Source organism: Acinonyx jubatus, chromosome B2, assembly GCF_027475565.1.
Source record: "Acinonyx jubatus isolate Ajub_Pintada_27869175 chromosome B2, VMU_Ajub_asm_v1.0, whole genome shotgun sequence".
NCBI classification, from domain to species: domain Eukaryota; kingdom Metazoa; phylum Chordata; class Mammalia; order Carnivora; family Felidae; genus Acinonyx; species Acinonyx jubatus.
In genome coordinates this window covers 75,165,581-75,193,576 of record NC_069385.1, presented here as the reverse complement: position 1 = coordinate 75,193,576, position 27,996 = coordinate 75,165,581, and the positions used below count along the sequence as shown (strand labels likewise).

At 38.8% G+C, this 27,996-nt stretch overlaps 1 protein-coding gene across 3 annotated transcripts in view; it reads right to left on the bottom strand.

Moving 5' to 3' along the window:
• CEP162 (centrosomal protein 162) overlaps positions 1–5,992 on the bottom strand; it is a 113,720-nt gene extending 107,728 nt beyond the window's left edge. For all 3 annotated transcript variants that reach the window (XM_015066728.3, XM_027057314.2, XM_027057316.2), the window contains exons 1-2: positions 5,717–5,992; positions 4,561–4,676 (exon numbers count right to left, since the gene is read on the bottom strand). In XM_015066728.3, the coding sequence (XP_014922214.1) occupies positions 4,561–4,617 (57 nt within the window). In that variant the 5' untranslated portion in view covers positions 4,618–4,676; positions 5,717–5,992. The remainder of the gene's footprint in view (positions 1–4,560; positions 4,677–5,716) is intronic.
• Positions 5,993–27,996: the final 22,004 nt, after the last annotated feature.

Here is a 27,996-nt window from a genome sequence, read left to right as displayed (position 1 = left end):
AGAAAGTCTTACTTCTTGCAAACCTTAAAAGCTGACTAAATGATATAAAATTTTCTGGAGAACCTACCTTGTTACAAAATGTAGAGGAGTTGCCTCTCTGCTCCCTTTCCCAAGCCTCTTCACAGGAGGACAGAATGTAGCTGTTAAAACTTTTAGCCTTAAAGGGACATAAAGTTTCCAAGGAAAAACTGCAGTTTGCTCAAACTCAGGTTTGATATTTAAGACACCTGATCTTGGAATAGGGGTTCATTTAGATCGAGATAGGCTTTGTGGTATCCTGAAACTTAAAACTAAGAGACAATTATGTGGTTTTCTCCAGCTAGGTGACTACTGTCAAAAACTGGGCTCCAAACTTCTCCTATGGTCCAACCCCTGTATATCTTACTTAAAAACAACAAATATGAATCTATTATTTGGTAAGATCTGAATTACATAGCCTTTGGGGCCTTAAAGAAAATCTTATAAAGCCTCTGCCCTTGGACATCCTAATTATCAGCTCCTCTTTTCCTTTTTGCATATGAGAAGGGAATGCCTTTGAAGTACTCACCCCAAAATATGGAAGCTGTCATCAACCCATGGGATATTATAGCCAACAACCAGACACTGTGGCACGGGGATAACCCCCTTGGCTCAGAGCCTGCCCTTTTGGATAAGGCCACTGAAGAAATAATCATGGGAACCCCTTTAACCCCCCTTGTGCCCCATGCAAAAGCCCCTCTGAATCCTTACCACACTCAACACCTTTTGGCCAGCTATCTCACCCCCTATGAAATCCTCCTCGCTGCTCCTCAGTAACTCCTCCACACTGTAATAACCTTGACCCTGCTATTCTACTCTCTTTATCTTTCTGATAAAACCTCTCACCACCACTTGATGTGGACAGATCACCTTTTGACTATCCATGACAATTAATAGATAACCCTAACCAATGCAGATTTTTCATGGTTTACTGATGGGTCTTATTTAAAGAATGAAAATGGTATTGCCCTGGGTATGTAATTGCAACACCTTTTGAAATCATCAAGGCAGCACCTTTACCTTTGGCTACTTCGACCCAACAGGCTGAATTATATGCTCTTACTCAGACTTGTACTTTAGCCAAGGGTAAAACTGAAAATATTTAAATTGACCATATGTCCTTCAGGCAGCCCATGACTTTTGGATATTATAGAAACAGCCAACTTTCCTTACTTCTAATGGGAATAAAATTAAAAATGGCTCTTATGTCCTAAATTTACTAGATGTCAAATTTTTGCCAACTGCCCTGGCTACTATTAAGGCTCCTGTGCATTCCAGACTTGACTCCCTGGAAGCCAAAGGAAACTACCTTGCTGTTGTTTCCATTAAAGACGCTGCTCTTAAAGGAACCAATAACCAATCCTCTGTCATGGTCCTAAGAGATGTTGCCTCAAATGATAATCTAGAAAAACTGACAAGATATATCCAAAAATTAGCCCCAGAGAGGGAAAAACTATATTGGAAATCTAGTAATTGTTGGTTTGATAAAAAGAGAGAACTCTATCTTGAGCCAAATAATAACCCAGTCCTGCCAGACACTCTAAAATCTCTTTACTAACTATTGTACAAGCATTAATTATTGCTCTCCCAATAAGATGATAGGCTTTATGAATCAATTCTGGTACATAAATATTAACAAGCCCACAAAAGTGCCTACTTTGCTTGTTCTACCTGTCCAAAACACAACTCTGGGAAACCCATCCACACCACCCACTGGCATTTTAAGTTGCCCAATAGTCCATTCGAAGTTCAGCTCCTTTCCCATGAATATAAATGTTTTGGTCATGGTTTGTTTTCTCACTGAACTGAAGCTTTCCCTTGCAGAGAGGGTATGGCCCCTTCTGTAGCTAAAATCCTATTAGAAAAGAGTATTCCTACCTAAGGAGGCCTTCTCAAGCTTCAAAGTTATCAAGGCATTTACTTCACTGGTCAAGTTTGTCAATAGGTCTGTGCTGTTTGGCCGGTTCTAGAGCACTATCTATGCTCACAGCCTTCAATCCTCTGGGCTAGTGCAATGCACTAACAGCACCATTAAGACTCAACTAGCAAAATTTGTGGAAACCCTTCAACTAACTTGGCCAAAAGCACTGTGATTGGGTCTTTCTAAATCTGCGATCCATCCCCTTTGTAACTCATTAACTCTGACCCTTTAAGACAGTCACAGAGCACCTGATGCACCTGGCTCCTGCCTCGTCTGATCCACAGCTGATAAAAGGAGATATACTCCAATATTGTAAAGGCCTGATTCCTTCTGTTGAGAATAATCATGCTTTAGTAAAACTGTCCTCATGGCTTACTCCCGGGAGACAAAGCCTTAAGCACCACGACTCACAACCCAGAGATTTTGTCTACTACAAGACACATCAAAAAGTTCTCTCTTCAACCTCACTGGAGGGGCCCTATCAGGTACTGTTAACCAACCCTTGTGCCACCAACTTTCAAGAAATAGACTTCTGATTCACATGTCATATCTAAAGACAGCACTAAATCCAGGCTGGACCTGCATACCAATTGGTGACCTGCAAGTAAAGTTTCCAAGAATTAAAGCAGACATCTGATAAAGACGACCTTCCCGACATGACTGAAGCAGGCTTGCATACCTTTTCTCGCTGTTACTTCTTACTCTATTTATCCCTCTTCCATGGACAGATATTGCTCTTATTCACATTTTCCAATAACTGGTTGTTGGATTTGTCACCGGAAACCTCGATCGAGTCCATAGGAACAGGGATACCTTAGTTCACCCTAAAAGCAATTTCACTGGAATCCCAATTGCCACTCATGCCCAGGTCCCTTTTATAGGTTAGAATATTAAATCCACACATATTGTTCCCTGCCTCAATTTAACCCAACCCTGGGTAGGAGAAATGAAATCCCTTGAATAACATATATAAAACACATTGTAAAAGAGCCAAAGTAGGACCATTTGTAAGCTGCCTGTCATACCTATATATGTAGGAAGACTTTTAGTATGTGATAGCATTGAGTCTTGGTTGAATAATGCTAATGCCTTTATACCCACAAATGGGTCCACAAATGCTAATTCTTCTGAGGGAGCCCCATGTGCAGCTCCTGGCTATTCTTCTATACATGGAGGTTTTGGTAATGGCCCCGATGCTTGAGCAATTCATCGCCTTGACAGCTGAAGGATAAAAGGACAATGTGCTCTTGCTATATTCACTGTTCTGCTTTTGCTTCATAACTAGCAGCTTCCCACTGGTCCACCTCACTAAACCTTCATGGCAACCTTGAATGAGAACTTCCAAGAGGCATACACAACTCCAGGTTTGCCTCCATAGAGAGAGCCTTTCTCCCTTCAGTAGAGCAAGTACTAAAAGACACAATCAGAAATCTCTCCTTAAATTAGGAGATCTGGTCAGTTCTATAGCCAAAGCAGAAGCAGCCCAACAATGATCATTCAACTCACTGGCTAAAGTAGTTTTAGACAATCACAGAGTTCGCATTACCTACCTGCTGAGTAAGGATGCGTCTGTGTGTCTGTGTGACAGACACCACCTACTGCACATGGATAAACTACTCTGGAAAAGCAGAAACCCAACTGCACAAAATTAGGGAATAAGCACATTAACTACAACAAATTTCACATGATTCTCAAAGATCTTTTATTTAGCTGGCTACCTTCAGGCCTAGGGTCATGGTTCAGAACCAGTACACAATTTGGAATTGTCATGTTTCTTTTAGTTACGTTTTGTATAGTAATTTTTACGTTTTGCACGTGTTGGTCGTCAAACTTTTGTAGAAACCATGTACCCAATAAGGTGATGCTAGCTCAACACTTCAAGATGATCTCCAACATGTATGACCTCAACAAGATACAGATATAGATATAGACTTTGGATAGGAAATGCCTGAGAGTTTTCCTTCCTAAGCTTGTTATTCAGATATGGTCTTAAATGGGTTCTAACTGCCATATGCTTTCTCTCTAGTGGGACGTGACACCCAGAAAAGGTCCTTCCTGGCACGGAGAGGCACAGATGACGTATTTCTTGGTCAGTGATGCTTTTGAGGAAAGATCTGGATCCAAAGGGAAAAATATGAAACTAAATAAAGGAAACTACATTTTAAAAAGTCAGGAGGCCAGAAGGGGGAGCTCTCATGCCCTATCAACTCATCAATTTCAGACCCCAAAAGGAAGAAAAGTACCTTGCATTTTCCAACAGGGGGAATAATGAATTTCTCCAGGCCTAGCAATTAGATCAGCCAACAAGAAAATACAGTGACTACTTTTTTCCTCCAATGGACTTTCATTCAAAGCATCCTCTCCCACCTTTCTCCTCGTTTTCTCTATAAAGGTAATAGTTCTTCTCCTTTGATCTCAGGACTTGCCTATAGTTTTGCCATAGCCTGCAAGGTCTGGAATGCAGTTCCTCTGCCATTAAAAAATAAATCCATTTTGCTGGTAAAATAACTTGGCTGTTTTATTTTCAACGTGGTCAAACTGCATAGTAGAGGAGAAAGAATTGAAGGATGAATTTCTTGTGACACAAATTTACAATACAGCTTTTAAAATGATAAACTTACCTGTTTCATGAACTTTTCAAACTCTTCATCCAGCTCTTCTTTGGAATAGTGAGCCATAATCAATAATTTTCACTTCCCAAAGTAAACATTCCAAAGTATTTACAACACTGGAAACACTAAATAACAAGAGATAAATATTCTTGGAGGAAATTCACAACACATCATAACAACAACCAAACTTAAACCTCAGACATTTCTCTTACGATTTAGCATATATGCACAGTTATTGACCAATAACCTGGACAAAAGATTCCAAATTCATGAATAAAACTGCTTTGGAAAAGCAGCTTTCACAGTTTGCTTTGTATTCAGGGTCCAAGATTACATTTTCATTGTTAACATCCAAGTGTTAAAGGGTGACCACAATATTTCCTCACTCTATGGTGTGTGTGTTACATAACATTCCTGAAACAAAGCAGGTCCTCTCAAGGAATCTTTCAAAAATTTAGTATAAATGAGCAAATTCAAAAGACCGTTTCTTTTTTGCAAAGCACAGGACAGTACGTGCTGCCTTGTCATTCAGCTAGTTATCAGTCCCTAGTAATAGTTTTGCAAGACAGACTGTTTCCAGATACAAAATGCAATTGATTACGGTTCAGATCTACCTAAGATAAAGTTAATGAAGTATCCAAATTAGAACATATTACGTTTCTTTTGGAGCGTGGGAAGGCCAACAAAACTATACAATAGTGACTCGTGGAGCAAAGCTCCCTCTGTCCCTCTAATGAACCCAACCAACTTCCAAATCTGTCCCAGTTTCGGGGCCTTCTTGAGGCTGCTCAAACCGCAGCTTCATTTTCCAGAAGCGGTGGAGGGGGGCTCTGTGTGTGAACACCCTGGACAATATTTTGCCCAATATGCAGAATGACACCTCCCTGACTCATTAGCATTTCTGATCAGTTGAGGATGTGTGCGGTTAAGGTCTTAGCCCCAAGATCTCGGTCGGAGACGGATCCTCTCAAACGGGCTCCGTTCGGTGGGGCCCTGCTCCAGGAAGCGCGGGTTCCAGAGTGGCGAGAAGACAAAGACGCACTTGAAGTAGAGTGTGGGCGGAGGAGGGGAGTGACCTGGGAAACTAAAGCCCTGGGGAGGGGGTCTGAGGACAGTCTCGGTCAGACTCAACCGAGTGGGAAACAAGTGTCTACGCCTCACCTACCTCGGTCTCTGAATTCCGCGCTTTCCCGGAAGGTCTGCGGGGCTCAACAGTTACCAGGGTAACACACTTCTGCCGCCTGGCTCTGGAGTCACATGATCCGAGCTGGTCACGTGGCTTGTGGGTTCCACGGAATAGAGGTTAGTGTCTTTTTTGCTCTACGAGCAAAAGTAGGAATTGCTGCGGCTCAGGATAATCCGGACGTAAGAGCCGTCGTTGCCGCACCAACAGAGAATGCACAGATTTGCGGCGCTCCTTGGGAAAGTGGACGGCACGAGCAGGTCACGAGAGCCGGAACACTGGCATGCTGGGTGTTGTAGGCCAGCCCGTGGCTTCCTGGGAAATGTAGTTTAGCTCCCCTAGTCCTGTATTTCCGCAAGTCTCGACTCTTCCTAACCTTCCCGCCCTTGTGGTTTCGGCTCTGTTTTCCAAGCGGAAGTTTTGAAAAACATAATAACAATTTATTGGATTCTTCCACGTGCAAAGCGCTGAGTGGGCATTGTAAGAGAAACTCAGATCTGTGAGAAAGCATACTGTTATCAGGTTAGGGGCTCTGTTCCACCATCTAGTGGGCAAGAAATTGAAAATACACATACACGCCCCAACCCGCTACTGGTTCCCGAGCCTCTCTGGTGTCCCTCTGCCCCTCCCTTATTCCCACTCTACAGTGGCCTCTTACAATTACTGTCTTGGATTTTAAACCCCTCCCCCCCACCCCCCACCCCACCCCCCACCCGTTCTTGCTCTAAAACACACACGTACACGCACAAGTTGGAGTTTCAGAGGACCGTTTGGGATCCTGAAAGTAAAATCAACAACAGTTGAAAGGATTGCCACTGGCAGACATAGGCTAAGGATGTCATTATCACCAGTCTAAACTTTTCATTCAGCAAGTGTTTATTGTGATACAAATGTATACATGCCAGGAGCTGTGCCCTCAGATAAAGATTTGAATAATAATAGAGATTTTTTAAAGCTACTATTTATTGAACATGTAGGTTGATAGGAACTGTACGAGCATTATTTCACTTAATCGTTATACTCTCCAAGTCAATTCAATTTAGCTTATATTTTTATTTCTAATATGTACTAAATGAACAAATGATCATAGTCCCTGCCCTAATAGTCTTCGGTCTAATGGAACTGATAGACAAGTGATCAGACAATTCCAATTCTGTATGACAACAGCAATGATAGACATAGGGTGCAGTTAGAAGATGTTAAAGGTCTCTTCACCCCCTGGAAGGTTAGACAAGGCTTTCTAGAGGAAATGAAGTTTAAAATGAAACCTAGACGATCAGAGGGGTAAGTAGAAGGTAGCAAGGGTTGGTGAAAAGAGGCAGTATTCAGTCTGAAGGAATCCATTTAAAAACATGCACAAGGTCACTATGAAGTTATTATCCTCATTTTATAGACGAGAAAATTGAAGCAGACAGGTTAAAAGACCTGCTCAAAGTAATAATGCCTAACCAGAATTCAAGATTTGTTTTCACTTCCTTTCTTATCCAGCTTCCATTCTATCATCCTTCCAAAGGCCTTTTGCAAATACTTTCAACTGCTTTGCCTCAGAGCACTTAGAGCATGCCTATCCAAAGAAACACCTGCTCTGGAGCCATTGAATATAGCTCAAGAAAATCACCCAACAGGTTTGACTATATCCAGTTCTCCAAGACATCTCAACTTTTTGGAGTATAAACCTGAACTTATTTTATTTTTAATGATCACTCTTTTAAAACAGTGCTGTGTTTAATACCTCTATCCCTATCCCTTTTCTTACTGCCTTAGACAAATTTTAGATTCCATAACTTTATAGTAATTTCTAGATATTAAAACTAGCCAGTATAGTTTAAAACTGAAATCTCTTAACTAATTCATAGTTGTCTCTATATTTGGAGAGGATTGGAATGGATAGAGGGCATGATGCATTTAAAAAAAATTTTGTTGTTGTTAATGTTTATTTATTTGTGAGAGACAGACAGAGTGTGAGCAGGGGAGGGGCAGAGAGAGAGGGAGACACAGAATCCAAAGCAGGCTCCAGGCTCTGAGTTGTCAGCACAGAGCCCGACGCGGTGCTCTAACTCACGGACTGTGAGGTAATGACCTGAGCCAAAGTCAGACGCTTAACCGACTGAGCCACCCAGGAGCCCCAGCATGATCCACTTTTTACACAAATTTTTAAAGAAGGATTCTTAAGCTTTTCTTTTTTCCCTTTTTTTAATATATAATTTATTGTCAAATTGGTTTCTTTTTTTTTTTAGTTTTTTTTTTTTAATATGAAATTTATTGTCAAATTGGTTTCAAGGACTGTTGGGTAAGGGGTGTGAGCTGACACTGGTGCCAGGGAGCCTGAAATGCCATTATGGTCTTCCAGTTAGAGTAGGGGCATAGGGAGGCCAAATAAAAATTATAGTTCTAGACCAAGTATGTTTCACAGGGGTACAATGGGTCTGTGGCCTTCCCTGTGATTGTGTCCCCAGGCTCCAAATGAGTAATTGGGATATATAAAATCTCCAAGTACTTTATAACTGGAAGAACCCTTGTGTTGGTTCCCTGATCTGTGAAGCCATTATGGTAGGAAGAACCAAATGGAAGCCTGGAAAATGCCCCACCCCCATCCACATGAACAAATCCAAAACAATATTACTTCCTAGGAAGAATGGCAGGGATTAGCACCACCACTTAAAGATTTAAAGGACACAGGGGTAGTAAACCCTGCATAAAGCTCTTCAATCTATTTAGCTCCTGCAGAAAAACAGATGGATCTTGGATAACAATGAACTACGGTAAACTTTAGCAAGTATGAGCACCAATTACAGTGGCCATGTCAGATATAGTTGCTTAATTGGAAGAGATCAACAGAATTCATGGCACTTGGTATGCCACTACCTATCTGGAAAAAATGGTCTTTTAAATTCCCTTCAGAAAAAGCATGAAAGCAGTTGGCATGCACCTGAGGAGACCAACAGTTCAATTCACTGTTTTCCCCATTGGCTAAACTAACTCTTATGTGCTCTATCAGAATGTAATGTGTAGGAAATATGTCTTGACATTTTGCAGAATATCATTATGGTTTACTATATTGATGGCATAATACTGACTGTAGTTGGTGAGAAGGAAGTGGAAATTATTCTAAGTTATCCTACCTAGGCACATTCAAACCAGAGAGTAGAAGATAAACCTCACAAAACTTTATGGTTCTGCCCTTTTGGTGAAGTTTTAGCTGATCTATTGTTTGGGACATGCTGGTACCAAAAAGATAAAGGTAAAGAATAAATCAGTACATATCAGAAGTGCTAGGTAGGCTTATTTAGATTTTAGAGACAGCATGTATTGTACTGGAGAATATTGCACCAATCCATTTATTGTACTTGAATGTTACCCAGAGCAATAGGTTGTATGTGCAAGCAGTTGTACAAGCTTGTTGGAAGCTTGGGCCCAGCGGATCTGATCATGGCTAGAAATATCTGTGTCCACGGATGACAGAGAAAAATACTCTGGCCTTGTTCACATATAGGTTAGGGTGGCATATTGATGGTAGCCATAAATAGACTGTTGTCACACTACTGCCACACTCATAGGTATCCCTAAAAGAATATGGTGAAGGGAAATCCTCCCAGTAGGAAGAGCCCAAGCAGAACACTTCATCAGTTACTTTATTTGGAGGTGGAAGTGGCCTGAGGTATGGGTATACATAGACTACTGGATAGTGACAAATGGCTTAGGCATTTGGTCAGAGACCTTGATAAAGCAAGATCAATAAAACAGAGACAAGGAAATCTTGATAAAGAAGCTTGCAGATAGATTTATGAGAGGAGTGGGCACATAACATGCAGATCATTGTGTCTCATGTTACTGCCCACCAGAGAGCATTCTCTGCATAGAAGGCAAAAACCAAATAGGTTAGTTTGCCCTGTGGATATGAGCTACACTGCCCCTTAATCTTTAGAGACTTCACTGTTTGGACAACTGGTCCATGAATAAACATTACACCGTGTCTGGAAAGAAGGCTGTTTAAGGGCACGACAGAATGGGCTCCCACTACCAATACTGATCTAGCTACTACCGTTTTTCTGAATGCCCAGCTTGTCAGCAATAGAGACTGAAACTGAGTCCTTGATATGATTTCATCCCTCAAGGATGACGAGACAGCCATTTAATATCAGATTAACTTCATTAGATCCCTTCCACCCTAGAGATGGCAATAATTCATCCCTACTGGAATTTAAACCTACTATGCTCATGAATTTGCATTCTCTGCCAGAAAAGCCTTCATCAGTGCCCCAACTCAGGGCTTACAGAATGCCTTACTCAATGGTATGGCATTCCCTGCAGTGTTGGTTTTGTTCTAGGGATTAATTTTTGACAAAGGTGGTGAAACAATGGGTGCATGACCACAGGAGCCCCTGGGATTACCATATATCTGATCACTTAGAAGCAGATGAACTAATGCAATGGTGGAATGACCTGTTGAAGGCTCAGATAAAGTTCCAGGCTGGAGAAAGGATGAGATATATGTGCTGTATCAACAGCTAACATGTGGCGCTATGTCCCTTCAGGAAGCAAGGGATGGAAATAAAATTGGTCCCTGTCCCCATTACTCCTAGTGACCCATTTTCAAGTTTATTTCTTCTGTACCTGAAACCTTAGGCCCTTCTGAATTAGAGATTCTGGCTTCCAGAAAGGAGAACACTTTCACCAGAGGACAAAGTAAAACAGAACTTGACTATTACCTGGTCATTTGGGGCTCCTCATTCCAATGGTTGGGCTCCTCATTCCTGGGTCATCAAGCAAAAGGGAATTAATATGTCAATATATTTACAGGATTAATTTGCCCTGATTAACATAAATAGCCTGTGTTACTGTTATATAATGGAGGCAGGGAGAAATATCCAAGGACTTGACTGATGCACCTCCTGATGTTTTTGTGATAGGTGATAATGGTGAATGGACAGTTACAGCAGCTATGTACTGATAAGGGCAAAGTAAACCAAAGCTAAAATAAGAAGGTCTGGGTCACTCTACTGGGCAAGCAACTCTAGATCAGTAAGCTTCTGGCCAAAGGTGAGAGAAATTTAAAATCAGCAGTGGAGGAGAGAGATGATTATCAACAAGGCTTTGGAACCAGCTGTGGCAGTAGGGACTGTAGCTAATTCCCTAGAGCCACTTGCAGAAATTGTAGCTGGCTAGCACGTTGAAAGAGACTTGGTGACAGGTTGGAGTTAATGATGAGAAAGGGTGAATCTGAGTAGTGCAAAGGTTTTACTGCATCAGTTGCCACTTTGTGCATCACTTAAAATCCTCTCAGCCCTACATTTTACTGAAGTCATTGTTGCTACAACCAGTTCTCATAGGTTTTGACCAGCTTCCTACAGGTGCAACTTGAGAAAGCCTCACCTCTGCCCAAGGTATGAGCCTCTGGCTTCCTTCCCTGGAACTTTACTAACATAGAAGTGTGGAATGTCCATTGAAATGCCATACTATGCAACCTATAAGTGGTTATGCAGTAGGTAGTCAAAGTTCAAGGGGCCACCTCCACCCATGGGGGATGGAAGCCCATAGAAAAATCTTTCTTGTTTTATTTCATAGATTTCATTAAAGTTTCTAAGAAAGTCTATGGATTCCAGCACAGATTGGCCATAGCCATAGTCATTTTGATAATGCATCCCTAATCCAGCTTTTCCTTCTTCCTTGTTTTTACTCCCCTGTTCGTTATTCCTGCTCCCTGGAGTCATATTCCCAGATAAATTACCTGTGGGAAAGCCTTTTTAGGAGGATTAATAAGACATTAATCTTATTAAATAAGTTGAAATAAATTCATCCAAATAATTCAGGTCTTAATATACAATTATGCTTCATTATTCATATGTACAGAGATTTAGGAAGAGTGATGTTTTTGTAAATTAACCGAATTGGTTCAACTTATCAAACTTTATTCAATTTGTATTTGAGAGCTAGTAGTCACAGTAATAAGTTGCTGTATCATTGAAATATTCATTCTGCTATATAAAGTGCACACACAGACATTTACAGACTGTAAGAAGGGTTTTTTATGCTTTGAAGTAGCATGAAATTGCCCAACACTTTCTATATTGTCGAATAATTGATACCATTACATTCTCAAGGTAAATAAATATGAAAAGGAAAAGGATCTTCAATAATAAGGTAAATGGATTTTGTGACATTATTTCTGTTGGTATTTGTAATGTCAGTTTATGCTTTCACCATCAGAGGTCATGAAAGGACAACGTTGAACAGAAAATTAGAACTTTGTTGAAAATAAACTAGTTTGAAATTTGAACTAGCATTCCTTTAAGGGTTTTAGAAAAGAAAAAATTGCAGTCGGATCATGTTTTTTTAATTTAATTATGATCTCATACTATAGTTTTATTAAGTTTTTGTTTTAATTCCAATGTAGTTTATAAAGGAAGAAAAATAATTTTGAAGAATAAAATTATCTGATGGGTTACAAGAACATCAGGCTATTATTTGACGTCAGTCCTTTCAATTTTTAGTTTAAGAATAAAAATTTAAGTGGAAAGTATTGATGACTATTTGTCTTGGAAATATGTAATATTTAATTTCAACTGGATTTGGGGGGGCTATAATTGACAAAAGTGTTCAATTTATTAAAAAGAGAAAATAAATAACATTAAAATTTAGAAAGGTCTAAATTTCTAAATTTAGAATACATTTCTAAATGTATTCTAAACATTTTTAGTGAACATGGCATATACTTCATAACATGGCTTAGTGAAGTGTTAGAAACTTTGTATCTGAGAAACTGGCAATGCAGAATATCTCAAATATCTTACTGACAATAAATTTATTTTAAATATCTACTGTTGATATGTCTTTTTTTAATCATTAGTAGTATGTGTTGGTTCTAAACTTTTCTTGCTCTGGGTAAGTAATTAGAAATTCAAAATTTGCTTTTGGGTCATGAAAACACACAAGTCATCTGTTGCCATTGCCCTTTTTTGGTAATAATAATAATAAAACCTCCTTCTATGATAATTATTAATATTTTTGCATTAGCAAAGTGTTAAATGTTTCAAAAAATTCTGTGGCACATGAAATAAGTGAGTCATAAAAAGACAAATATTGTGTGATTTCCCCTTAGGAAGTATCTAGAGTAGGCATTTTCATAGGGAAAGAAAGTAAAATGATGGGTCTTGGGGTTATTTAATGGGGATGGAGTTTCGGTGTTGCAAGATTTAAAGAGTTCTGGAGATGAATGAACAGCGTGAATGAACTTAACACTACTAAACTATACACTTAAAATATTTAAGGTGTTAAATTTTATGTTATGTATATTTTACCACGATTTTAAAAAATGGGGATAAAAAATACTGTGGCACATGAGTTGACATTGGACAATCAAAATTCTTTCCACTGAAGTTGGGAGTCCAATGTCACCAGCACCTGCAGTCACCTGTGCTGCCTCTCAACAGCTGAGTCTGGGCAGCCAAAGGAGATGCCAGTGAGCAAAAGGAACCCCTTCAGTGTGGGGACCTGGTTGAGAGATATTGTATTTGACTTGTACAAGAAACTTAGATTTGAATGTGACACCGTCCTTCAAAATTCCAGGTACAACAATATGATCTACATCATAGTGTTTTGAGGAATAAATGAGTTACAACATGTAAACATTTTGAATGGTGACTAATGTATCATAACGCTCAATACATGTTAGCTATTGTATTATTTGTGAGGTGTCATAGTGTATATATGGTAAACAATGATTTGATACCTATTATCATAGCCATTATTATTGTTCTGTTTTTTCCAATATAGCGTACAAAAAGATATCTTTTGTTCATCTCCTGGAATGTCAGGCACATGACATCTATCAAAAAGTCTTTCTAAATAGTAAGAACACATTTCTGGGACTAATACAGGAATCCTTTTTCGTGGGCTATTTTTGTCAATAGCTAAACCTCCTTAATCTTTACTAATGTCCATACAGTTGTCCCTCCCCTCACTTCTCTCCTCTTTTTTTTAATGTTTATTTATTTATTTATTTATTATTTATTTATTTATTTAGAGAGAAAGAGAGAAGGAGAGAGAGGGCACGGGAGGGGCAGGGAGGGAGGGAGACACGCTCCCATGCTGAGCATGGAGACTGACACAGGGCTTGACGTGGGGCTTGATCTCCCGAACCCGGAGATCGTGACCTGAGCCAAAATCAAGAGTCAGATGCTTAACTGACTGAGACACCCAGGTGCCCTGTTCTCCTTTTAGAGTCAGTTGTATCCTATTGGATTTACTCTTTAATCTTCCAGTGGCTTTCAAGTTCTGGAAGCCTCCATACTGTTACATGTGCAGCCTACTCCTATGTGAAATCACTCTCTACATACAATAACCATGATGTGTGGTGGTTGGGAGAGGTTGATTAGAAGCTGGAGCTTCAGCAATCTTCACAGATTTTATTATTTTAGTCCATGCTCCTTTCTTGATAATATTATTATTATTCTATTCTATTCTAAAGTCATTAGAAAGACCCAAATATTTGGGTCTTCCAAATATTACTTTTAGACTTTTTGTTGTTCACACTTGCTTGATTCATTAGTAAATTTAAGGTCCATCAATTTTAACATGAAAATACATTCTGCTACTTGTGTAAATACTGGTGTGTTCTGTTAGTTGAGAAATATCGTATTCTATTTTTGTTTGTTTTTGGTTATGTAATCAATGTTAAAAGGAAAAATATAAATTAATAGTTGATATGAAATGGGAGAGATTTTTTTTCTTGAAGTTCTTTTTTGAAGAACTCCCTTATTCAGAAAGTCAAAATGCACGTGCCATTTTCTAGTCACCATATAAATCTCATGGATGGAAAACAAGGTTTCTTTGAAAGAGAAAGAAAATATGAAGAAACTGTTTCTACAATTCCACCAAATCTTTCACCAATGCTTCTAACAAGTTCCAAAATGAATTTCATCTCCATCCCTTCCCTTGTTTGGCCTCTGCAGCAGGTTTTAATGAGCAATGAACTGGTTCTCATGGTAAAAGCCAAAGGAAGAAAAATTCGGAATAATCCACCACCTGCATTATTCCACATTTAATAATCAAGGACAATGAGAATAGAAATAGCTCTATAACACTAATGCCTTATTAAATGATCTACTTGACTTTGGGAAAATTGCATAAGGAGCAAAAGGACATCCAATTAAGATTTATTTCATGCCTACAGCCAAGCTTTCAGTGACATTCTGATACTTCAAGTTGGAATCGAGTTCTTTTTTTGCTTGTATCATAAATAAAAAATATTTTTCTTATGTTTTTATATTTTAATTGATTTATTGAATTTCTACTCTTCCTCTTTTTCCTTTCTCTTAGCATATCATAAACTCCTTGAGGTTGGGTGTTGCATTATTAATTTTTGTATTATACAAATATTTTGCACAGATAGATTCCATAGCTAGTCATCGAAACTATTGGCTTTATTTCTTGGTCCCATTTTATTATCCGCTGGTTTAAGTTATCGCTTAAAGCTTTTCTATGGCTGTCACATGGATGGGGCTAATGGTCTACCCGTGCCCTCCCCCCCCCCCCCCACCTTCTAGCCCATCCTTGGGTATTAGGTAGAGAGATTGTCCTTGGCCTGTGCGTAGGCAAATATAGGACTTCTAGGCAGGAGTAATTACAATTCCAATATAAATGTGGTGATCTGTTATTACTCTCTATAATCCCAATGAGAGCAATGGTAGCCGCATGTCTAGGGTTAGTACAATGAGATGTGGGAATTGTAGAATCCCCTCTATCAGCTCAGTAGCTGCTCAGCACCAATCGGTATGTGCTCTACCCTCCCAGGGTCTAGTGAATGGATGACTAAGTTGCTTCTTTTACTCTGAACGAATAATGCATCAATTGGGAAATTCTTTCATTTTGTGTCTTAATTCTGAAGTGCTCAGAACAAATAAAAAATCTTGATTAGTTGCTTACTGCTCAAGAATAGAGTCCCTCAGAGTTAGAACAGCTATGACCATTGGTGCTAACCTTCTGGATAAGTTACCTGCCCTAATGTCTTTGAGAAGCCACAGGAAGCTCTACTATTTGTGCCACATTTTCCTCATAAATTAATGTAACTTAAAGTAACTTTCTCCAGCAGTTTCATTTCCTTCCTCTTACAACAATAAACACATTTAGGCTGTTCACCTACTCTGAAAGCTACTTGTAATACCTAGGTAAAGATGCAGGATATATACTCCCCGTTCTGTCCCTCCTCCCCAGGAAGAAAGGTGTTAATGTTTTGTTTTTCTTAAAAAGTAGAATAGAATCCATGACATTATGACCTCCATATGTCAAGGTTGTTTCTGAGTTCTTGATACTCTTTGAAAGAAGATAAATTTGATTTAATTTTAATTGAAATTGAATTTTTTATTTTGAAATGTGTAACACACACTGTAAGAAATAAAGATGTAGTCACATATTAACATATTAACATTATTAACATTAACCCTGGGTTTTTAAACATAAGTTTTATATGTAAATCTAAGAAAAAGCCATAGGCTGATTCAGGGGAAGGCCTCTCATGAGAGTCTCAGCTATGAGAGGCAGACCCTTTATAGAGCTTAGAAGTGTCACCATCACAAATATACTCTGAAGCAAAACATCTAGGAACATGGCAGACCAATGACCAGAGATGTCTACCATCATGGAGATTAAGTTGGAAAGCCTAAGAACTCCCAGCCCTCTGCAGCAGACCCACAGCCCTGTGAATCACACTGGTGGAGAAGGGGTGCTGGCAGTGTAGACAGGAACAGGAATGGGAACTAGTTAGGGACAGGCTACCGAGAAAGTAACATCTGAACATTAGAAGAGAATCGTGTACTTTTGGCTCAGATCAATAGTCTTTTAAGGTCTGGACAACACATCCAGAATATACTGCTAATCTGAGTTTGTTTTACATTTGCAGTTCTGACAACTCTTCATGAACAAATAGCTATTTTCTTTTCTATTTCTTTCTAATTTTTGAAAACTTCTCTGGTTTTTAAAGATGGAAACCTTAGTATATGATAGAATTTTAAATATTAAACTTAGAATTTGTAATTTGAATTTTGTTAAATGTGTGTGTGTGTATATATATATATATATATATCATAGAAAAAATGCATAGGCTATACATGAAGGTTATCTGGGCTGGGGCATATATTTGACTAATTTTCTTTATATCTTATTATATTTTTCTAATTATAGGCATGGGGAGTGCAATTTTTTTTGAAGTTTGAAAAAGAGAAAATACAAAGTAATAAATGAAACATGCAAGTATTCACTACTTTTATTTATATTTTGAAACTTTTTGATTGGGATTTTTTGGAATAGAAATAAATTATCAGAGATAAAACTAAAGTTCTCTGTTTAATATCTATTTAAAAGTACATTTATAATCAGAAAAGGAAATACTTTAATTTTCTGAAAAACGGTTGTTGACAGGCCTCCACTTCCCATGTTTATCCCCATTCCACGGGCAGTTCGTAATGTGAGAGTTTTCTATTTTAAAAAATCCACGGAATGCTGAATAATCAAACGTTTAAGGTCATTTATAGCTTACATGAAGATAAAGGAAGTTGTACATGTATAATTAAGATTTCATGTGGAAGTGGTCCAAAGTAATAATGCCTTAATAATAAAATAAATGAATATTAAAACAGAAATGATAGATATGCTGATTGAGACTTGTAACAAAACTTCTTCTTTCTATCGTTGTGCCTTTATGTAGGTCACAGTGAATCTAGATATTTTCTTCATAAGGCTGGAAACTCACATATTCTTTGATTTCTTAGAGTACTGGACAAAATGCAGGGGCCCAAGGTGAAGATGAGAAGGCAATTTAGAGACAGAAGTAAGGAAAGGACAAAGATACACCTTAATAAAAATACTGCTCACACCTTAACTGGCAGAACATATGACAGAATACAAGCAAGACTGAATGGAATAGAAAGGTTCTTTTAAAAAGCCAAGTTGAAAGATTTTATTAAAATAAAGGACGGCTGGACTGCCCAACCTTCCCAGGCACACTGATGAAAGCTTTAAGTTGTACAATGAAAAAAATATGTTTAGATATATTACAAACAATATATCATGACTCTTACAAGAGAATAATTACATTTCTCCCGGAATTTATGTATATTTATTCCTCACACAAATTTTTTTATTTTAACTATTCTATCATTTCTCTTTCCAATTAGCTATTTCAGTTTGATTTCCTTTGAGCAAGTGTGGTGCATGTTGGAGGAATAATTACCATGTCTTTTGACCACTATCTCTTAAATACCTGGGAGACCATAGTTCTCTGCACCTCCAACAGGTATCCAGCTGATAACTAACAGTGGTGCTTATTGAAGAATCATGTTGCTTTTATGCCAACCTCTAAATGGATACCAAGTAAAAAATCTCATCTGTGAAACAAATGAACATTGTTCACAAATACTTTACCTCGCAGTTAATACTAATAGTATGAAGAACGCTATCTTCCATTATGTTATGGATCAAAAAATTGAATGCTTAGCATGACATTTATTGTCTTTAGAAATTTAATAACTATAAGGGTGCCTGGGTGGCTCAGTCAGTTAAGTGTCCAACTCTTGATTTTGGCTCAGGTCATGATCTCACGGTTTGTGGGTTTGAGCCCTGCAATGGGCTGACAGCTCTGAGCCTGCTTGGGATTCCCTGTATCTCTCTGCCCCTCCCCCACTCTCTCTCTCTCTCTCTCTCTCTCTCTCTCTCTCTCTCAAAATAAATAAACATTAAAAAATAAATACATTTAAAATATATTTAAAAAATAAATATAAGCATATAAAGATATGCTGAAAATTATCAGTTTATGTTGTTATGCTGACATATTGCGTGACATTAAAGAGCTTGAAGAATTTTGTCTCATTTGCAATCTGAAATCTAGGTAGAAACAATGGGCTTTTTACTATCTTCATAGCACAGAGAAGACAACATATATTTTAGTGTGAATGAGTACTACCCAACAGGATTTCAATACTTTTGAAATTGCTTTAACTTTCATCTATGAAATAATAGAAGACTTTTCACACGATTGCTATATTATCCAGCTTATAACTAAAACGGCAATAAAACAATTGCAATAAGCTTAAGTACAAATGTAACACCTTAGCAGTATACCAAAGTCTACACTAATAAACTTTAGGACCAAGAGCAGAGTTGACAGGTGTTGATTATGAGACTGATGGCCATTGTTCATGTCAGGAGTGCCTCCCAGCTTGCAATTGTCTTGTAAAGAAAGTTCTTAAGTTCCTATCACTGGGCAAGAGGAAGATGGTGCCTCTGCTACCGACAGTGGAGGCCAGGGTCTTTCAGGGGTCACCTGTAGACCCCAAACATTCTTCCTAGGGAAGCCACAAAAATTATTCAACAAATTTTACCAAGGACATAATTTGTCCTGAGCATAATGCCTAGGCACAGAGATAGGAGACATAGTCCCTGCCAAGAGGAACTCCCTGTTGGCATGGGACATTGACTTGTGAAGTGGTAAAATAATTACAATACCTTGTGGGAAGTGCTACAATAAAGCATAGTGACCTCAAATTACAGAAGCACCAACTCCTTTCTAATAAAGGAAATACGTGCTGCTTTATTAGAAACGGGGAACCATCTTTCAAATTTTGAGAACAGCACTGTCTCTTTTGGAAAATGTTGCATATCCTGAGTAGCTGAAGCAGAGATTGTACCTCTGTTGATTTTTGTTGTCCAACATCTAATTTCACTTTTTACGGCCGGGGTCTTCCTATGAAGCTCAAAACTCGGACTCTTGTTTTTGCAGTCCTTACCACCTCCCCCTTTCTTGGCAAGGAATGGCTATCTAACCTAGGCTCTGCCACTCAGATGGAGCAAGGAAGGGAAGCAGAAAAACACATTGAGTGGACAATCCTTCTGGTGTTACTAGCATCATCGGGGTTGACATTTCCAGGGGCCGTGGTTGTGGGGCTAGTGCCACACACACTGTCCAGAGACAGTGTCCAGAGAGAGTGGTACAAAGCACAGGACCATTGTCCTGTGGTGGCTGTAGTAACAGTCTCCGCTGCCTCGGTTTTGTAGTCTGCTTTTGGCTGTGGTTTTTCTGCTTTGTCTCTCTTTCTTCCTGCCTTTTCTAGTCTGGTTCTTTAATCTTCCCAAGGTTTCTATGAGCTACTCAATATATCCTGTCATAATTTTTTTATCAGCCATAATTCTTGCAACTAATGACCCTATTTAGGTCAATGGTGTTCATGTTTGAGTTGAGAAAGTTAGGGTAGAGTGTGAAGGATCTCCTGCTGTGCTAAATATATTTTTCATATTAAAGGCTTAAAATAAAGGAATGATATGATCATGTTTGCATTTAAAAAATAATTCTGTTGTTGATGTTGTGATTGGTAAAGAAAAGAATGGAGATAGGAGTTCCGATAGAAAACTATTGTGATGGTCAGGCAAGAGATAATGAAGGCTTTAAAAGAAAAGTGCAATGATAAAAAGAGAGGGAAAGAGGATTTGCAAGATTTTCCAGAAGCTAAATGTATGTGTTTGGGTGACTTATACTTTGGGATAGAGGGAGAAGTTGATGAGGCTTTAAGGCTTTTAGCTTGGGAGAATGGATGGATAGAAGGGTGATGGGTCCATTGACTAAGTAAACCAAAGAGGTTTTGGTTATGTTGAATTACTGAATTTAAGGTATAATTAGAGTTACCCAGTAGGCAGGTGCACATACAGAACTTAATTGGAGCAGAAAAGTGAGGGATGGAAAGGTATGAATGACCTTTTTGGGTGCTCAGAGTAGTTAAAGGACCTTTGAGAGTTACAGATAGCTAAATAGCTGGCTAATGAAAATATCTTCAGACTATCAAAGGCAACTACTCTCAAAGCTACTTTACAACTTCTTTCATCCATGACAAGCTTTTTTGTTGCATAACTTATGAAAGATGTTCAACCTCAGTTATAGTTAGAAACGAGGTACATTATGGTTTAATTTTGTAGTTTACATTTTAAAAGCAGCAGAATGGACATATGCCATGGAACCCCAATCTATAAAACATTTGAAGATAAAGAGGCTCTGGTCAAAACAGGCACAGAGGCCAGAAGTCCCAAGACAGCGTTGGGACACCTCCTCAGAATCCAAAGGCTCCAGGTGTAACATACATCTGTATGTACGCATGTGTGGAGCTATAACAGAAGACTCACAGCCTCCCTCCAAAGTGTCCTCCAGTCCTCACCTGTGCTTAAGGTGGATTTGCCTTGTTCCTCTTCTGCTGCCCTGGTAGCTGCTTGCAATACCGTGTGGAGGAGCTACACACTGCCACTGCCTCCATGAAGACCTGATGTCCACACCAACGCAGTCTCAGGTACTCTCAAAGCCCCCTAACCTGGATGCCAGAACAATGTTGGGTGCCCACACAGGTGAATATAAGGGCCCTTTCTCCCACACTCTGATATGCCTTTTTCCATAGTCCAAAGCACATTTGAACATTTCCATCTGCCTATGCTCATTGCCTTTTGAATAAATCCTGTCTACTAGTCCAGAGGGGAACAGACACCATACCATCCCTTCCATCTATACCTTCTTTTACCGAACCTCACCCTGATTTAAAAAAAAAAAAGGCGAATAAATGAAGTCAAACATATATTTGTAAAGGTGTGCTTGTGCGTGTATATGCATATGCATGCATATGTGTTCGGGGAAAAGGTGGAGGGTATCTACATGCGTCGATATCCAGTCAAAAATGACCTGCTATACATGGAACACAGCTTAAAAAATCATTGGACAGTTTGGGAAAGAACAATGGTTTTGTCACCATACCTATCTCTCTGGGTTGTTAAGACACAAGATGGTGTTGGTAATGTACTTGGCACTGGTAGGTGCTTAGCAAATAATTATGAAAATGGGTCTGATCTATTTACCTAGAAAATTAAAATGGGTGTACTTAGTATATGCCTTTCGAAGTGGGCTTCTACTGTGTTCTGTTTTGTCCTTTTCATTCAAAACTGACCTTTCCTGCGTGTGTGCACATGTGTATTATAGGAGAGCTATGCACTTACAGGTGAGAGAGATGTCAAGTATGTGAAATCATTTAATATGGATGAGGAACTATATCTTCTCTTTATTATGGAGATCAAGTGGTTTTTTTTTAAACTTGGTGTGTACAAGATCCCACTTCAAATTGACTTGAACTGCATAAATATTTTCAAGATATTCCCAAATAACAATCTGTGAGCAAGGGTGGACCTATAGACATATTGTACCAAAGCATTTGTGGCTTTTGACTCTGAACAAATTTTTGGAACAGGCATGGTTGTTGGAACAACATGGTTTGGAATGAACTTTTATGCTTTAAAAAGGCATTTTCAGCAAAACAAGATTTTGGAATGAAAATAAGCACAAGGGCTATTGGACAGGCAAAATCATGCAGATGTTGACCATTTTCATTTTGTAAAATAGTATTTTGTCAGTTTGTTTGTGACCTTTTTGCACGATATGTTCTTCTCTTCGTCTCATTTTATATCAGACACAGAAAGTTCCTCAAAGAGATTTCCTGCTCCTTGCTAATCCATTCATCCTTTCTTTCTCTTAAACAAAGCCTTGCATGGAATAACTATTTAGTAACAGAAGGCTTCAGTTTTTCAGATAATGGCTTAAATTTTCTATTTCCTTGTTTGCAAAGCTTTAGATTGGAAAAATGTTTTAGAGATGGACAGTAAAATGTTATCATCTACGCTTCCAAAAAGTTTTGCATGTTTCCTATATTTCTCGTGTAAAATCTATCACTGGAAATGAGACCATTTCCATCCAGGTAGTTCATACATTCATTCTTTTGTTCATTTATTCAACAAATATTTTGTGAGCACCAGTGACTGATAGGATCTGCAGAAGAGCTGTGAGTAAGGTAGAGATGATCCTTGCCCTGGCAGGGCTTAACAGTGGTCAGAGTTTTAAAAAATTTTTGCAAAAACCACATAGAGAACCCAGAATCTCTGCCCACCATTTTTGGATTCAGTAGGAAAAACACAGAAGACATTGGGAATGATAACCTTCCTGTTCCCATAGGCTGACGGTCTGACACTTAAATCAATTTTATTATTCGAACTTCTTAACTAGGACTTGGCTCAGATATATGAAACAATTTGTCTGGTAAACCTGATGATTGAACTCAGTTATTTACATTTATGTGTGATATATATTCATGTGTTATATCTAAGATGAATTACTTATTAAAATTTCAGTGTCGCATGGAAATGCTTTCCAATAATAATGTCATTTTTTAGTGTTATCTTAGAAAGTCTTTATCTTTTTTTATTGCTTAGCTTTATAAGGAGGAGTTATCACTGCGAACATGACAAAGAGAGGAGTTTGAACAAAGTTCTTAATTCACCACTGTTTGTTTGCTTTTAATTCAGTATGAAACTGTTAACCTCTACAAAAAGACAACTAGGAATATGGCTAAATATTTATTTTCATAATCTCTAGTTTCACATATTTGTAAGTTCAGAACTGAAATCCTATATCTCCTCTGACGCCCTAGCAGAGTTAATGGTACAAACTCCTTTTTTTGAACTTTTTCCCTGACTTAGTCTCTTAATTTTTTATGGCTCTAAAAAATAAAACATGAAAAGGCAACGCCAGATATATTTTATCTTTCATGTATGACAGATGTTCCCTCACCCATGTTTCATGGGCATAATCCGGCTTTTGAAAACATGGAGATGGATATTGCTGCCAGCAAAGCCTCTTGAAAAGAGAGGACTAGTTGTCTTGATTAGTAAATCCTTCATAATGAATCTTAGGACCCTATACTATTCAGGCTGCTGGAGGAAAGTCTACATTGAGTGGCAAAAAAAACTAGCATGAGACTAAATTTCAGAAAGTAGCTGCAAGTATACCAATGGTGGGAGCGGCCATTCGGATAAAACATCTTCTACTGGTGCCACTTTAAATTTACTCAACTAGTTGTTTTGTTTTGTTGTGTTCTGTTTTTAAATATTACATGCACCAACGTGAAGGCCAAGCAATTTTACTTTTAAGATGGTCACGGAAGCATAGGTGTTCAGATGGATATTTTTAGGTGGCAAATAAGGAAAAACACATTTATTAAATAGAGACATCAAACCAAGAGGAGGCTCTAGCTACCAAACTGGTATGAGACAGAAGTTTGCTTTAATCATCACAGGACAGAGATGCTCTCTTTTGGTGAAGGCTGGCTGATCCTATCTCCTTACAATGCTGGCAGACAGAGCAGTTTTGCCTTTCAGATTTTCACCCAGTTATTTTTAGTTCTTCTGAAGCCTGGGAAATGAGAAATATAACCTCCTTGAAAAATCCAAGCGAGCCAACCATAGCAGGGCCTCTGAATCTGATTAGATAAAACAACAAAGAGGTTCTGTCAGGGCAGAGGCAGGAAGAGCCAAGGTGGGTGGCAATCTCTGCTCAACTCAGGGGAAATGTAGCCTCAAAGAATTCAAAAGTGGGTGAAAAAAATAACATAAGCACTAGACAACTTTCCCACATCTCAGGTCACTCTCTAAATACAGCTAGAAAAATTTTCCCCACACTAAACTTTTTTTTTAATTTTTGAAGTATAATAAACAGTATGTGAATGTATGTTTATCCTAAGCACCACACTGAGAGAGATATTCGCTCTCTGGTAGTGTTTGTCCTCTATGTTAACCATTTTTCATCCCTCTTATGAGCTTAGAAGGTAAATCGGGCAATATTTTAGTTACAAAAGTGGATATTTGTTTCAAGTTTTCTAATTTGATATTGGAGTAATTTAATGCGGTCCTTTCGCTCAGTTACTAAAATGGAAGCGGATGGCGGGAGTAAGTGTGGGTAGAGGTTTCTTCCCTTGGGGGGAGTCGAGAAATAAAGTCTATCGCAGTTCTACCACTGGATTCCTGGGTCTGCCAGATTTTAGCCTGGAGAACAGGAGGCAGAGTCTGACCAGAGAGGGGTGGGATGGGGGGTCGATGTGCTGACAGTTGTCATCAGTAGCTTTGACAGGGCTACTGAATAAGCAACGTTAGGCGTCCCCGTCCCCAGCGTCACCACTTCATGAAAGAAAACAAATAAAAGGGGCTGAGTACTGAAATACAAGATAGTGGACATCTGGCATCTTTCAGGCTTGGGAAATCACGAACGTGCCCTGTACTTCAATCTCACTGTTTAAGATGGAGGGATTGTCTTGCATGTCACATTCATTTGATAACTTGAAAATCACTTCAGTTCTTGCCCATTTCCTCCTGTTGCTGATGTCCCTGTTAAAACTGAAGAAGCTAAAGAAAGGTCAGATTATAACAAGGCATTTAATTTGAATCTTAGCCATGAGTAAAGTTAACCCTGCTACATTTCCTTCCTTTTCCTCTTTGAATTTCTCAACCTCTCTCTTCAGCAATACCCTGAGTCTTCTTTGCCACCGTGTGGGCAGCTGCAAGGAAGCGTGGCAAATGTGGGAGGGGGTTTTAGTGGAGGAACTGGAGCATGTTTGGGCCAGGGAATCCTACAGTCTGTGCAGAGAGCTGGGAAGCATTCAAGTTATATGAGAGGATGAGGAAACAGGACGGTAGGCTCAGCCAAGATCCCAGCAGGGACCATCATTCCACCAGATTCTGCCTCTTAGCCAAGTCTCTGTGAAGCTGTTCTCTGTGAACACGCAGGTCTTTTGTGTATGACCTCAGAATGGATGCTATGGGGGATCCTGAAGTAAACAAACCGTTACTTCAACTCCATTCTTTCAAACCTGAGAGCCCCACTGATGGCCCCTAAGCATAGAGGTAACGATCCTCCTGGTTTCCCCTGTCACCATGGCATCCAGAGCCAGGCCTGAGATCAACTGTTTGGTCTGAGCTCAGTTCTGTCTCTTTCTTGTGCCCCCGCTATGTGATGCCATGTACGAACTTGCTTCTCAGTCCCACTGTGGCTCTGTTAGTTTAGGCGTCCTTGGCATCAGACTCAGAGATCTGATGACCCCTCTAGATGGCCGCCTATACTTTTCTGCTTTTTGGATTGCAGGTACTCCTACACTAAGGCATTGGGAGACTTCTGGTATTAAAATATGATACAACTTTTTTTATATCATACTCTTATTTTTACCCAAAGAAAACACTTTGACCAAGCATGCCTGTCTGTCCTGTGAAACATATAACATTGGTTCCTGATTTGCACTTTCCTTAGGCCAAATTGTATTCTCACCTATACAGAAGAGTTCTGGCTGCAGTTGACAACTACTTTGTTTGAAGTTTCGTGTATTGCTTATAAGATTTGCACTAAAAAATCCTGAATTCCTCATTTAAAATATACATCCAAAAAAGAAGTCATGGGACCCATGGCCTAATTTTAAACTTTATATGAACTTCGTATTAAAAGTTTGCGTGACAATGTTAAAATTGATTATGCAGTTACCTCTCAGCCTTAGGAATAATAGGTAAGTCATAACTTTCTAGTCCTTTGTTTTCCCATCTTCAAAACAAAATACGTTTAGGGGGAATTTTTCAGTTTGCAAAGTGTTTTCCACATGTTCTTTCTTTAATCCTCTAGAAGTTTAGGCTAGATGGTTTATAAGTTCCAACTTTAAACTTCTGTTAGTCTCTGGCGATACTTCTATTATAGGATAAAGACTGGAAGGTGGTTTCTAACAACAGAAACAGTAGAATGAACCGACACCATGCAGTGGAGTGATGTCCAAACGCTGTTCATAAAGTCATTGTATCTTTAGATAGCACTTTAAAAAAATCACCATATGGTGCTCAGGCTTTTTGTTTAAAGGGTCAGAGACTCATCATCTGGGGGTTCCAAAGTGGAGGAGACAGTCTGTCAGTGCCCTGGGAGCCAGAGCAGCTGAGCATTTGAAGTCACGCAGCCACCCACATAGTGCCAAATTTGCCACCATGGAATCGTCTGTGCAAGCTCTGAAAGAGAACACAAAGAATATGACACCTGTCCTCTCGTTTATTCCCTTTCTTTCAGCATCTTTTTCACTAATCACCTCTGAACTGCATCAGTACAAGAAATAAACACTGGCAGAGACCAGCCTCCGGCAGAACACTCAAAGACTCTCTCCAAAATGTGTCTTGAAAATAATACCCAGATTAAGCCTAAAGACCAGGCTGTTCTCTTTGTTGTTGCAAGCTTTTCGAAAATGTTCATTTCCTTAATGTGATAAGAAGCTGAAACGTTTTCAAAGAAATCAGAATTTGGTCAGGATCAATAGACTGATGGCCAGCACTTTAGGAAATATTTGTACTGCAAGAGGAGCTCAAGCTCCTCATTCTGATTCGGAAAATCAATTAATCAGTATTGTGGTGGTATAAGGAATTTTGGAGGTGGTATAAGGAATGCATGCATATGGGGTTTTTCTCGCTAAGGAAAGACTTCTACAGTCTAAAAACATTGACTGTAATTCTAGTAGCATGGACACAGAACTGAAAAACCAATTTTTTTTTCCTTGAAAATTCATAGAGGAATATTGAGTTCTTTTGAAGCTCAGGATTATTCCCTAACTATTGTGTGTGTTACTAATTCTACATTCTGTCCAACTATGTGAGGAGTTCTCTTAAGAACTGGAGCAAAGTCTCAATGGCTGACTCATCTTCGGGTTTGGATTACATGTGTGGGGTTGTGTTGTGGATGGGGCTTTCTGGAATAGCAACACTCCATCAAAAACACAGTGGCACACCTGTACTCCAAATGGTTGAATAAGACAAAACATATGACATCAAAACGCTGGGAATCATATTAAAAAGAAAAAGAAGGATGCTGGCTGTAGTGAAGATAAAGACAGCACCAAAGCACTAATAGACATGAAGAGTCAAGAGTTTTATGTGTGTTACTCATGAAATGATTTATCTGTCATTTAGCCTCTGTTCATAAGCCATGTTTGTTCTGCCTGATGTTGACATGAATACTGTATACATTGCATATGAAAAGTTGCTCATTTGAACGTTCCATCAATTATCACAAGTCACAGGATGAGAAATGACTACTGCTTATCTTTTCAGAGGCTCTAAAATACCACAAAGAAGGTAACAAAGGCTTCTTCTGGAATTTTCAATGGTAACTGATGGTGTACAATAGGTTTTGTTAGTGGAAGGAAGGATGTTGCAAATTCATGTTGAATATTAAAAGAAAGAATTTATGTCATTGTTGTTCACATAAAACTTTCACAAATTACCTTCCCAATCTAATGAATTCTTATTTAGACCCCTTAGAGGAAAGGGTTGAACTTTCAATTTCACGTAGTTTATTTTGTATGAATCTAATGTAAAACAAATGTAACAGTAATTTTTCTATCTGT